We start from the raw sequence: 14,155 nt of genomic DNA, 5'->3' as shown, positions 1-14,155 counted from the left end.
CCCAAGAGGCAGTTACCGCCAAAGCCTCTCGCAATTGCAGGTATTTAGAGGATGACTTGAAAGTTTCATTTAGTCCCTATGCCTAATAGCCGTTGGTGGGGAAACTGCCCTGCAAGACTTTGTCCGATTGCTTTTGAAAGCCAGCTATAAGAACTTTCTGGTGCAGAACAGTAAGAGAAGATTCTGTGCATGTAAGGTTGGCATTCCATAGGGAAGGATCTCAAAAAGCCAGCCGGCTTGTAGTCACATGTGCAGGACAAAGATTAATGCCTTACTCTTGTAGAACTATGCAAACTTTTAAAATAGACATTTAATTTAATGGGTTAAACAAATAAAGAGTGGGGGAGGGGAATGTCCGTATCATGAAGCAGGGCTGTTTTTGTAGCAGGAACTCATTTGCATATTAGGCCATGCCCCCTCTGATGCAGCCAGTCCTCCAAGAGCTTACAGGGCCTTCTGTAAGCTCTGAGGGGATTGGCTACATCAGGGGAGGCATGGCCTAATATGCACAGGAGTTCCTGCTACAAAAAACGCTTTCTGTGGAAGTCACAGCACCTGCTTTTGCTACAGATTCACTCCTCTGTGAGTTCCTGAACAAAAATTACAGTTCCCGCAAGGCGGTACAATCAATCCACATGCCTAGCTGACCTGAGGCTAGTTGCCCGCTCTCATCCTAGGCTTACTTCCCCAAGGTTGCTAAGAGGTTAAAGTGGAAGAGAGGAGGGGCTGTAGCTCAGTGGTAGTGCATCCGCTCATCATGCCAAAAGTCCCAAATTCAATCCCAGGCATTTCCGGTTATGGAAGACCAGACAATAGGTGATGTGAAAGACCAGACAGTAGGTGATGTGAAGAGCCAGTTTGGTGTCGTGGTTAAGTGCGCAGACTCTTATCTGGGAGAACCGGGTTTGATCCCCCACTCCTCCACTTGCAGCTGCTGGAATGGCCTTGGGTCAGCCATAGCTCTGGCAGAGGTTGTCCTTGAAAGGGCAGCTGCTGTGAGAGCCCTCTCAGCCCCACCCACCTCACGGGGTGTCTGTTGTGGGGGAGGAAGGGAAAGGAGATTGTGAGCCGCTCTGAGACTCTTCGGAGTGGAGGGTGGGATATAAATCTTCTTCTTCTCTTCCCGAGATCCTGGAGAGCCAATTCCAGTCATAGTACACCATGCTGAACATGATTGACTGATTCAGTATAAAGCAGCAACTTTGTGAGAATGAGGCAAAGCCCCTTTAGGCCCTCACTGGAAAGAGAGGCAGGGGTGATGCACCATCATTGTAAATGGGTAAACATGATGAGCTGGAAGAGAAGTACTACGGAAGCAGTACTGGTTTGGGCCTTTTGCAGGTGACAGCCAGTGTGACGAAGCCACATGCAATAATGGAGGGACGTGTTACGACGAAGGAGATGCCTTCAAGTGCATGTGTCCTGCCGGATGGGAAGGAGCCACCTGCAACATAGGTAAATTAGTGCATGACACCTCCCCCCCCCCTTCTCCCTCTTCCTTTTCTTCAAAAAAATTCTAGCTCTGCAGCTTGGCAGCAAAGATTTTGTTCCTTACTGGCTCTTTCTTCCGTTGCAGCAAGAAACAGCAGCTGCCTGCCCAACCCCTGCCACAACGGAGGGACGTGTGTTGTCAGTGGAGATTCCTTTACGTGCGTCTGCAAAGAGGGCTGGGAAGGACCCACTTGCACTCAGAGTAAGCCCCTTCCACTCTCTCCGTTTCCTCTTCCCAAACTCTTCTCAGATGGCCGTTTGATGAGAGAACACTGGCTGCCCTTGGGAACTGGAGATTGAAACCAGAAGGGGGAAGTTGTTGGAGCATCACCTGGATTGTTTGGCTTTAACAACATTTTAGGGATGGAGCTTTGACCTGGGCATGAGAAAGTTGCAAAGGGGATAAGTGGAGACAGATGTTGCCCTGTCGGGGCGGCTACCTGTTTCCCAGCCAGGCCAGCTTTCTCTCCTTTTTCTCACAACAACTGCCCTGTCTGATGTTGGCCGCTTTTTCTTTCCCATGAGAATTCTTCACAAGAATTCTTTTCCAGCGGTTGACATTTCTGCTTTATAGCGGAAATCTGTTTGGTAATGAAGCTGTAGAACATGATGGCAGGATCCAGTGGGTTATCTGGGATTTCAGAGCTGACTGCTGTGCTGTGATTTAACATGGGCCTCTCTTTGTTCTTTCTGTCCCTGCAGATACCAATGATTGCAGTCCTCACCCTTGGTAAGCAATGCAGTCCAGGAGACAACTATGAATTCTTATTTCATATGTATTGAGCGTCTTGTATGTTAGAAACGGTGTCTTTGCCAACAATAAATGCCTGAAACAGTTATTGTTTACAGAGAAACCGCTCTAACGGAGAGAATGGTGAGGCTTGGGAGGGAAAAAAAATACAAAAATAAAATAAATGAATCATTATATTGTTCTTCCTCTGAAGAATCAGTTTGACAGTTCCCAAGTCTGCCTTGTAGCTTCTTCCTTATTTAGCTCTTTTGCGCCTCTTCCCCCACGAACAGATGAGTTGATTAGCTAAGCCTGTTTCCATCAAGAATGCATCTCTAAGTAGTTATTAAAATTAAATATAATAGCTGGCATGCCACATCTAGTTTAAAGTGGCAATAGTGGCTAATTTTGAGTGTGTGATTTGTGGAAGAGCTTTCAAAACAACTCTTTTTAATAGGCACAGTTGAGTAAATATATTTCCTCCCCTTTCTCTCCCCTCTCTTTCCACGTAAGCTATAATAGCGGAACCTGTGTGGACGGTGACAATTGGTATAGATGCGAGTGTGCTCCAGGTTTTGCGGGTCCAGATTGCAGGATAAGTACGTATTTTTCAGCCTTATTTGAACAAAACATGCAGACTTTAACGGCGTTTTGGTAAATGTTGTCTACCAGTTGGCCTCTCTCTATCATTTGGCTAGAGACTCTAGTGGGGTCTGCTTAAAATCAGAACTCGCTTGAAGACCCGTTGCAGACCTAGAGAAAGGAAGTTGGTCCTAAGCCTTCTGGAAATCAGGGCTGACGAGACTATAGCTTGATTACATTTTTTTCTAATTGGGGCCAGGGCTTTCTTTGTCGCAGGAGCTCCTTTGCAAATTAGGCCACACCTCCCTCATGTAGCCAATCCTCCAAGAACTTACAGGAGGCCCTGTGCTAAGAGCCCTGTAAGCTCTTGGAGGATTGGCTACATCAGGGAGGTGTGGTCTAATATGCAAAGGAGTTCTTGCTCCCAAAAAAAGCCCTGATTGGGGCTTTCAAGAGTTTACTGCTTCTTTCACAAGAGAAAGCACTTTTAAAAGGCTTCAGAAACCTTTCACCTCTTCCATTTTGAAGGCAAAAGGAGAGGGGAGCCCCCGAAGGGTTTTCTGATTATTAAAAAAAAAAAGTTGTCTTTGTACTTTGGTGTGACGTATCTGCTTCTTGGCAATTTATTAACCATTTGGAGAGGGCTTGCTCTTCAGAACAGGAGTCTGCAAAGAGAAGCATTTGTTCACAACCATAATATTGTTGGTAAATGCTATATGGGGCAGATTAGGGTGGCCCACGGTTCAGGGACGGATGGAACACCTGCTGGCCAGGTTTAAGGTCCCAGGTTTCTATACCGGAACTTCCATGTCATAGAGTTCAGGATAATAGAACTGAGAAGGGACTGCTGAATCCTACTGGGACACAAAGGCAACTTCATACGTTCATAAACACAGTTATGTGACCTTGCCATTGGAGATTCTGCAAGAGTTGTTGGCCTCAGTCTTTCAGTGTTTTTAAAAATTGTGAACGAGTCTCACAGCTAACTCTGTAGCCTGTCTCTGCCTCCCCGCTGCAGATATCAATGAATGCCAATCCTCACCCTGTGCTTTCGGAGCCACGTGTGTAGATGAAATCAATGGATACCGTTGTATCTGCCCACCTGGTCGCAGTGGTCCAAGATGTCAAGAAGGTAATTCATAATAAAAGAGAGAGGCATAGTAGATGTGGCAATGTATGCTGGGCAATAGGTGGAAGTCCAGAAATTCGGCCCTTATTTGTGCCCTGCAGATTGTAGTCTTTCCCCAGAAAATACCATCAGTGAAAGATAAGAACGGGGTGGGAGGTAGTGGTCCATATCTGTGTAAGAGCAAACCCCTGAAGGAAAGATGCATGGAATGATATTTTTAGGTTCCTTCTGCTTTCTCGGCATTTGCGAGACATAAGGTGTGCCTCCAAGTTGGTGTAGTGGTTAAGAGCGCAGACTCTTATCAGGGAGAACCAGGTTTGATTCCTTACTGCTCATGCAGCTGCTGGTGTGACCTTGAGTCAGCCCCAGTTCTTTCAGAGCTGTTCTCTCAAGACCAGAGGTCTCTTAGCCTCACCTGCCTCACAGGGTGTCTGTTGTAGGGAAAGGGAAGGGAAGGAGGTTGTAAGCTGCTCTGAGAGAAGGGTGGGATATCAATCCAGTCTCCTCTTCCTCCTCCTCCTCCTTTTCTTCTCCTCTTCCTCCTGTCCTCTGTGAGATTCAGATGTCTTTCTGAATAAATCCCTTCAAGATGTTCCTTCCTTTTTTCCCCCTCTTAGTTTCTGGAAGGTCTTGCACTGCTAATGGCCATACCGTTCCAGATGGATCTAAATGGGATGATGAATGCAATAGCTGTCAGTGTTTAAATGGAAAGGTCACCTGTTCTAAGGTACTGCTGTAACTCTTCTAGCTGCCATCTTTTCTCATTTTCTGTGCAAAAGCCCAGTTGCCAATTGAGTATCCGATCCTTCCTAGGTCTGGTGTGGTCCGAAGCCTTGCCTGATCAGTGTTAAAGGCCACAGTGAATGTCCCACGGGGCACACCTGCGTTCCTATTAAGGAGGACAACTGCTTTGTGCACCCTTGTCACAATGTGGGTGAATGCTGGCTTTCTAGTCAACAACCGGGGAAGAAGATATGCAGCTCCGACTCCTACTATCAGGACAATTGTGCTAACATCACGTTCACCTTTAACAAAGAGATGATGACTCCGGTAAGTAGGTCTCCTCTCGCCTACAATTATTGAGGCTGGCTGGCCAGTTTCAAACTGGAGTAGTTGGTGAAATCAGTTTGTAGAGCAAGTTCAATCTGACTTGTATCAAGATGGGTAGCTGTGTTAGTCCGTCTGTAGCGGTAGAAAAGAGGCAAAGTGCAGGAGCACCTGAAAGACTAACACAATTCGTGGCAAGGGAGGAGCTTTCGTGAATCGCTGCTCACTCCTTCAGATATCTGAAGAATGTAGATCAAGATGCAGATATAAATCAAGATGAGTAGCTGTGTCAGTCTGTCTACAGAAGCAGAAAAGAGCCAGAATCCAGGAACACCTTAAAAGACTAACACAATTCGTGGCAAGGGAGGAACTTTTGTGAGTTACTGATCACTTCTTCAGATACAGCTAGAATGTGAATCCGTCTGTCCTTATATCTTGGATCTGAAATGGCTCCACTCTGCAAGATATAAGGACAGATGGGCTCACGTTCTAGCTGTATCCGATGAAGTGAGCAGTGCCTCACAAAACCTCCTTGCCAGACACAAATTTTGTTACTCTTTAAGGTGCTACTGGACTCTGGGTCTTTTCTACTGATTTGTATCAGCAATCTAAATCCAACCCTGAAATGTTTTCCTTTGCTATGTTTGTGGGAACGTTCATTCATCGGGGTTGCTTAGGATGGCGTATGTGAGGCTGCTTCACGGTGTCCTTGCATCAGCATTTGGAGACAAAGTAGGTTGAGAGGCTTAACTTGGGCAAGAATTTTTAAGTATGAGCAAGTAACAAAACCTGGCTTTCTTCCCACTCAGGCAGCTTTGCAGGTTGCAAGATAGTCCCCCACAAAAAATGTAGGTACATTTTGTCAGGCAGCTTTGCATGGCTGTATTTCCCTGTTGAGAGGGTACACTTGGCATCCAACCTGCAGTGTGTGAAATGGTCCTTAAATCATGCCAGATCTGAATACTATGGTTTCTGCTGTAATATAGACAGCTTCAAGAGAGGACTGGATAAATATTTGGAGCAAAGGTCCGTGAGTGGCTGTTAGCCACAAGGTGTAGATGGAACTCCCAGTGTGGGGCAGTGATGCTCTGTCTTCTTGGTGCTGGGGGGGGGCAACAGTGGGAGGGCTTCTGGAGTTCTGGCCCTGCTAGTGGACCTCCTGATGGCCCCTGGGTTTTGGCCATTGTGTGACACAGAGCGTTGAACATATGAACATATGAAGCTGCCTTATACTGAATCAGACCCTTGGTCTATCAAAGTCAGTATTGTCTTCTCAGACTGGCAGTGGCTCTCCAGGGTCTCAAGCTGAGGTTTTTCACACCTATTTGCCTGGACCCTTTTTTGGAGATGCCAGGGATTGAACCTGGGACCTTCTGCTTCCCAAGCAGATGCTCTACCACTGAGCCACCGTCCCTCCCCACGTTGGACTGGATGGGCCATTGGCTTGATCCAACATGGCTTCTCTTATGTTCTTATGTCTGGGGCAGTGATGCTCTGTCTTCTTGGTGCTTGGCGGGCACGAATGGGAGGAGTTCTGGCCCCACTGGTGGACCTCCTGATGGTCCCTGAGTTTTGGCCATTGTGTGACACAGAGCATTGGACTGGATGGCTCTTTAGCCTGATCCAACATGACTTCTCTTACGTTCTTATGTCTGGGCCAGTGATGCTCTGTCTTCTTGGTGCTTGGGGGGCAAGAATGGGGGGAGTTCTGGCCCCTCTGGTGGACCTCCTGATGGTCCCTGGGTTTTGGCCACTGTGTGACACAAGAGTGTTGGACTGGATGGGCCACTGGCCTGATCCAACATGGCTTCCCTTTACATTTTTAACATAATTGATGTTCTGCCAAGCTCTAGCCAGGTCCGTTTGGTGGCAAGACTAGATCAGATGATAAAAATAATAGGAAACCCTTCCCAGTTCTCATATATATATATATATTTATTTTGTCTTCCTCCTGTAGGGTCTGAGTACAGAGCATATCTGTAGTGAATTGAGGAATCTGAGCGTCTTGAAGAACGTCTCTGCCGAGTATTCCATCTTCATCACCTGTGAACCGTCACACTTGGCAAACAATGAAATTCATGTTGCAATTGTAAGTCTTCTAGCATATTGAACAGCTAGGTAAATTGCTCAGTTTGACAGTCTGAATTCTAGAAGGTCAAGAATTTCGTCCACTCAGGAGAATTGAGTTCCAGAGAGAGAATTCCTGCTCTCAGTGTTGCAATTTGCATTGGCTTTATGCAATTGTTCCATGAAGCTTCGTTTTAGCAACTTCCAGTGTACTAACAAAAGGCATGTTTACACATTTTAATAGAGTGTAACTGGCACCAATTTGAATAGTAGCTTGCTTACATAACATGGTGCTTACAGCTGTTAGACTGATAGTTGCATCTACTAATAATAGATTGAAATGGGTAGCAGTGTTAGTCTGTCTGAAGCAGTAGAGAAAGCTTGACTTGGGATATAAGCTTTTGGTGCAGGCACACTTCTTCAGATTTGAAGAAGTGTGCACAGACATGAAAGATTATACCCAGAATTAAACTTTGGTTTTCTTAAAGGTGCCACTGGATTCAAACTTTGTTCAACTGCTTCAGGCAATAAACAGCTATCCACCTGAATCTGCAGCAGTAGGAAACAGCAAAGAGACCAGTAGGACTTGGAAGTTTTTAAGGTTCTACCAGACTCTTGCTCTTTTCTACTGCATTGTAGTAGTGAGTAGTTTCCCATATTTGTCCAAACAGCAGGATGTGTTTTGCATCCTTCTGAGAAATTATTTACCCCTGTTGCACATGATGGCTTAGAGATGTCTCAAGGACCAGCTCACCTCAATATTCAACCATACTTTCCCTCCTCCCCAGTCTGCAGAAGATATCCAGGAGGAAGAGAACCCCATAAAAGATATAACCGATAAAATTATCGATCTTGTGAGCAAGCGTGATGGGAACAGCACACTTTTTGCAGCGGTTGCAGAAGTCCGGGTACAGAAGCGGCCAGTGAAAAGCAAAACAGGTGAGTCTTAAAAGATGACTGAATATCTGCAGCCACTTTTTCCAGGTTAAAAAAAGAGAAAGTTCCATATATATCAAATTTGCCCTGAAACAGTCTGGTTCACTGCTAGATACTGAGACCCATGAGCAGGCTTTCCACATCCAGAATGGATTTTTGTAGCTCTTTAAATACGATTCTAGAAGGGGATTAGAGAGGTTCGTGGAGGACAGGTCCATCAGTGGCTACTAGCCATAGTGACCAAAGAGGAACACCAATATTCAGACATAGTAAACCTCTGAATAAGAGCTCTGGGGAGGCAGCATCAGTGAAAAGGCCTTGGGCCTGTTTGTTGGCCCTCCAGGGAGAAACAGTATGCTGGGCTAGATTTATTACGTTCGTTCGACTTACGTTCGACTTATATCCCGCCCTCTCCGCAAGCGTTGGTCTGATCCAGCCACGCTCTTGCATTCCAACCATTAATAATTACTAATGCCAGTATTTTCTGAATATATAGCACCAGTTTGGTGTAGTGGTTAAGTGTGCAGACTCTTGTCTGGGAGAACTAGGTTTGATTCACCACTCCTCCACTTGCAGCTGCTGTAATGGCATTGGATCAGCCCTAGCTCTTTGTAGAGGCTGTCTTTGAAAGGGCAGCTGCTGGGAGAGCTCTCTCAGCCCCATCCACCTCACAGGGTGTCTGTTGTGAGGGGAGAAGATAAAGGAGATTGTGAGCTGCTCTCAGATTCAGAATGAAGGGCAGGGTATAAATCCAGTATCATCTTCTTAGAGAGCCAGTTTGGTGTAGTGGTTAAGTGTGCAGACTCATGTCTGGGAGAACTGGGTTTGATTCCCCACTCCTCCACTTGCAGCTGCTGGAATGGCCTTGGGTCAGCCATAGTGGTTAAGTGTGCAGACTCTTATCTGGGAGAACCGGGTTTGATGCCCCACTCCTCCACTTGCACCTGCTGGGATGGCCTTGGGCCAGCCATAGCTCTGGCAGAGGTTGTCCTTGAAAGGGCAGCTGCTGTGAGAGCCCTCTTAACCCCACCCACCTCACAGGGTGTGGAGGAGAAGATATAGGAGATTGTAAGCCGCTCTGAGTCTCTGATTCAGAGAGAATGGCAGGCTATAAAGCTGCAGTCGTCATTGTCTTCTATATAGTCTGATTTTATAATAACAATTTCATAGGTAAGTACGGAACTCTCATAGAATTCTTTAAGTATATACGTGCAGTGTCACAGTCCAGTGGATCTTTTACAGGCAATGAAACTGCCAGTGATCCAGTCCAATGAAGTGCTTGTGCAAAAAGGTCCCTTTAATTCTCAGTCCATAAAGTGCCAGAAATTGCAATCAGTAGGTGGATGTCTCAGCCCACCTCCAGTTGGAGGGAGTTGGGGGGCTGTCAGTCTCAACATGGGATGGAGGGGAGGGGGTGTCTTGAGTGGAAGGTCTTTAGAAATTTCAGGCTTGCCCCTAGCATGAGCAGAAGTGGTTTGAACTTGTGCAAAGGCTTCTTTGGATCCAAATTAATTTGTTCCTAATACAGGAAGATGCCCATTCTAGCTATAATGAATAGTGTTAATTGATTGTTTCATTATGATTTCGCAACTTGATGTAAGCATTAAAACTTCCATTGGCTTGAGCTAATGGCTTGGTTGGAAATATATTGCCACAAGAAGAGGAAATATACTTTGTTCTTTCCTCACATCTCCAGAGAGTTAGCGTGGATTAGGTTTTCAAATAGGCCTTAGCTTGTGCAAATGAGTTTTTAGGTCTAGACTTGCTGTTCCCTTTCTGAGAGCCAGTTTGGTGTAGTGGACTCTTATCTGGGAGAACCAGGTTTGATTCCCCACTCCTTCACATGCAGCTGCTGGAATGGGCTTGGGTTAGCCATAGTTCTTGTAGGAGTTGTCCTTGAAAGGGCAGCTGCTGTGAGAGCTCTCTCAGCCCCACCCACCTCACAGGGTGTTTGTTTGGGATAAAGGAGATTGTAAGCCGCTCTTGAGACTTTGATTCAGACAGAAGGGTGGGATATAAATCTGTAATCTTCTTCCTTCTCCTTCCTCCTCTTCCTCCTCCTTTTCCTTTTTCTTCCTCCTCCTCCCCTTCTTTTTCGTTTTCTTCCTCTTCTTTTCCTTCTTCCTCTTCCTTCTCTTCTTCCTCTCTTTCCTCCTTTTTTCTTTTTCTTCCTCCCCCTCCCCTTCTTTTTCTTTTTCTTTTTCTTCCTCTTTAACTTTTTCTTCTTCCTCCCTTTCCTCCTTTTTCATTTTCTTTTTCCTCCTCTTCTTCTCCCTTTCCTCCTCCTCTTCCTCCCTCTTTCTCCCTCTCCCCTTTTTCTTTTTTATTTTTCTTCCTCTCTTTTTCTTTTTCCTCTTCTCCTTCCTCTTATTCCTCCTCCTCTTATTCCTCCCTTTCCTTCTCTTTTTTATTTTTCTTCCTCCCCCTCCCCTTTTTCTTTTTTTCTTTTTCCTCTTCTTCCTCCTCCTCTTTTTCCTCCCTTTCCTCCTCCTTTTTCTTTTTCTTCGTCCTCCTCCCCTTCTTTTCTTCTTTTTCTTTTTCTTCTTCCTTTTCTTCCTCCTCTTCTTTCTCCCCTTCCTCCTTTTTCTTTTTCTTCCTCCTCCTCCCCTTCTTTTTCTTCTTTCTTTTTTCCTCTTCTTTTTTCTTCCTCCTCCTCTTCTTCTCTTCTTCTTCTTCCTCTTCTTCCTCCCTTTCCTCCTCCTTTTTCTTTTTCTTCCTCCTCCTCCCCTTTTTTCTTTTTCTTTTCTTCTTTTTCTTCCTCCTCCTCCTCTTCTTCTCCTTCCTTCTCTTCCTCTTCTTCTCTTCTTCTTCCTCCCTTACCTCCTCCTTTTTCTTCTTCCTCCTCCCCTTTTCTTCTTTTTCTTTTTCTTCCTCCTCTTCTTCCTCTTCTCCTTCCTCTTCCTCCTCTTATTCCTCCCTTTCCTCCTTTTTGTTCCTCCTCCTCCCCTTTTTCTTCTTTTTCTTCTCCTTCTCTTCTTCCTCCTCTTCTTCTCCTTCCTCCTCTTCCTCTTCTTCTCTTTTTCTTCCTCCTCTTCCTCCCTTTCCTCCTCCTTTTTCTTTTTCTCCCCCCCCTTCTTTTTCTTCCTCTTTTTTTTCTTCTTCCTCCTCCTCCTCATGAATTATGGAACCAGTTCCCCTTGTGATGAGAGAGAGATCCTGACATGCTTCAGGTTTTTGATTCCACGCAGTCGGTCACAAATCTATTGTGTGGATAACAGGAGGCTTTCAGAGTCACACAGGACTGTCCTCTTTTTTATTTCAATAACAAATAATAAAATAATATTTTTTATTTTATTATTTGTTAGGAAAGAAAGGAAAGGTCCCTTGTGCAAGCACCAGTCATTTCCAACTCCGGGGTGACGTTGCTTTCACAGCATTTTCCCGGCAGACTTTTTACGGGGTGGTTTGCCATTGCCTTCCCCAGTCCTCTACGCTTTCCCCCCAGCAAGCTGGGGACTCATTTTACCGACCTCGGAAGGATGGAAGGCTGAGTCAACCTCGAGCTGGCTACCTGAACCCAGCTTCCTCCGGTATCGAACTCAGGTCGTGAGCAGAGAGTTCAGATCATAGTACTGCAATACTGCTGCTTTACTACTCTGCGCCACGGGGCCACTGTGTAACCTTGTTAGGGCACTTCTAAAAAGATAAAGTGCTAAAAGGTGCAGATGGTGATGGGCCGGGGCATCTGTTTTCCTAAAATGCTGCTGCTTGAACACCTTTGGAGGTATTTAACAAGAGTCCAACTTGTGTTCCAGATTTCTTGGTGCCGTTGCTGAGCTCCGTGTTAACAGTAGCTTGGGTTTGCTGCCTGGTCACCGCCTTTTACTGGTGCTTCCGGAAGCGCCGGAAGCAGAGTGCCCACAGCCACACAGCATCAGACGACAACACCACCAATAACGTGAGGGAACAGCTGAATCAAATCAAGAACCCCATTGAGAAACACGGCGCCAACGCCGTCCCCATCAAAGACTATGAAAACAAGAACACAAAAATTGCCAAAATAAGGACACACAACTCTGAGGTGGAGGAAGACGACATGGACAAACACCAACAGAAAACCCGCTTTGCAAAACAAGCGGCGTACACGCTGGTAGACAGAGAGGAAAAGCCCCCCAACGGCACGCCCACAAAACACCCGAACTGGACAAACAAACAGGACAACCGAGACTTGGAAAGCGCACAAAGTTTAAACCGAATGGAGTACATTGTATAGCAGACCGCAGGTGCTGCCGTGCAGGGCCTTTCACCGATCACTTCAAGGCAACTCGGAGCTTGTAGTTCTTAAAACGGTTGTGTAATATTTTCGAGTCTAAGGCTATTATTTGCTTAGAATCCCTGTGTTAATTTAAGTTTTGACAAGCTGGCCTACACTGGCAGTGATAGTTGCTGTGGTTGGCTGGTTTACCAAGTGCTGCATTTCACATCTCTGCAGAACTAGTCAGAAGTGCCCCAGTGTGTAGATTCAGCTGCAGCTGATGCATCCCGGAAAGGTTTCATAAGGTTATAGTATAGCTTTATTTAGCTTTTTCCTGTAGCAAAAAACCCACATATTTTTGTTCTTCCCTCCTCTTCTCTCGAGATGTCGTGATTTATATTTCAGTCTTAGACAAATGCGTTTTATTTATTTATTGAATTAGAGTTCTTTTGTATATTGGTTTTATGGTGACGTACAACTAGTTCTGTATTTGGAAGTGCCTTTGCAGCTCAGAACCACAGCAACTATCAAAAAAAAAGTTTATTATTTATTTTTTTATTGTATTGTTTTTGTTGGGGGGGGAGGGCAGAGGGCGGGGATCGTGGGGGACTTCTTGTCAGCTGTGGCTGGTAAAAAAATGAAGAATTGAGAGGAAAATGTGTCAAAAGTAGAAGTTTGTATAGTTATGTAAATAATTCTTTTTTTATTAATCACTGTGTATATTTGATTTATTAACTTAATAATCAAGAGCCTTAAATATCATTCCTTTTTTTTATTTATACATATGTGTTTAGAGTTGAAGGTTTTTCGTAGCGTTGTAAACTGACTGCTTCTTCTTTTGACTTCTCCCCTCCCACACACCTTGTTACTTGTTGCCTACATGCCAAAATTTAAGGTGTTCTGAAAATCAACTTTTTATTTTTAAACAATAGGATGGGCTTTCACGCCTTGATGCTGGCTTTTTTTGTACAATGTCAAGTGTGGTTTTTTTGGTCTTTTTTTTTTTTAAAAAAAAAGAGAAACCACCTTCCATAATATCACTTTAAACTATTTTGTAAGTACTGGTGGCTGAGGCAGTTTAGAAATAGACTAGTTTTTGTTCTGTTTTTATTTTTAATTTTTTTTTTCTGGCTGCTTTGGACATGGGGTGGGGGAAAGGAAAAGATGACAGGCAGAAAATCTGCTACATAGCGGTTTAAGGGAACACAAAAGGAGCTATACCTTCTGTAGATGAAACATGAGAAATGTGAGTGGGTGTATGTAATTAAAAAATATCAAGTTAGTGTGTGAAGTTGGAAACACCGAAATCTTGTTTTGTAAACTCTTTTGATTTTCCCTCCCCACCATGAATAGGTAATACTGAACCACTTGTAGGTTTGATTTCTTTTCTTTTGTAATCTACTGTATTTAGGAAGTATTCTAATAAGCTAGTTGCTGAATACTTGAACAGTAGAATGTTCAGTAAGATCATGGAGAAAGTTTGCCAGAGTATGGTGCCCGCCTTAAAAAAAAAAAAAGAAAGAGAAAAAAATAAGAGGAAATCAAAGTGCTATTAACAAAGTTGGAAGATCAGAAAAAACTAAATTTTTAAAAAAGGCTTAATTATCTCAATGGGTCATCCACTGAACTCATAAAAGGTATCTTGTATGGTAATATTAGTGTTACGTGAACATGAAAATACATCTCTGATGTGTTATTCCTGGCAATAAATCTTGAAAAAATATTTATTAAATTTTTTTGTATAAAAACATAAAAAGCGTGAAGATTGAGTCAGCTTCATTGAGATATACTTCCAACTTGAATGTCAGCTAAAAGCTTCCCTCCCCCACTCACAATACGGTCTAGAACGGGGAATGCAAGAGGAGGTTAGAGCTGTGTCCAGCTCACCGTGGCTGGTGGGACCAGTTTCAAGGGTTAGGACCTTTGGTATCTGTGCCTGGGTCAAGATGGGGAGACATTAGCTATTTTAAGAGTGGGA

General features: G+C 44.5%; 1 protein-coding gene across 1 annotated transcript in view; it reads left to right on the top strand.

The window, feature by feature from the left end:
* Positions 1–13,933, top strand: part of JAG1 (jagged canonical Notch ligand 1) — an 80,419-nt gene extending 66,486 nt beyond the window's left edge. Inside the window, exons 17-26 of the mRNA XM_060262249.1 lie at positions 1,342–1,455; positions 1,577–1,693; positions 2,194–2,221; positions 2,735–2,820; positions 3,822–3,935; positions 4,550–4,659; positions 4,746–4,982; positions 6,937–7,068; positions 7,835–7,985; positions 11,738–13,933. Of these exons, the coding sequence (XP_060118232.1) occupies positions 1,342–1,455; positions 1,577–1,693; positions 2,194–2,221; positions 2,735–2,820; positions 3,822–3,935; positions 4,550–4,659; positions 4,746–4,982; positions 6,937–7,068; positions 7,835–7,985; positions 11,738–12,195 (1,547 nt within the window). The 3' untranslated portion in view covers positions 12,196–13,933. The remainder of the gene's footprint in view (positions 1–1,341; positions 1,456–1,576; positions 1,694–2,193; positions 2,222–2,734; positions 2,821–3,821; positions 3,936–4,549; positions 4,660–4,745; positions 4,983–6,936; positions 7,069–7,834; positions 7,986–11,737) is intronic.
* Positions 13,934–14,155: the final 222 nt, after the last annotated feature.

The sequence above is a fragment of the Heteronotia binoei genome, chromosome 1 (genome assembly GCF_032191835.1).
Source record: "Heteronotia binoei isolate CCM8104 ecotype False Entrance Well chromosome 1, APGP_CSIRO_Hbin_v1, whole genome shotgun sequence".
In the NCBI taxonomy this organism is placed as follows: Eukaryota; Metazoa; Chordata; class Lepidosauria; order Squamata; family Gekkonidae; genus Heteronotia; species Heteronotia binoei.
This window is presented reverse-complemented; position numbering and strand designations above follow the sequence as displayed.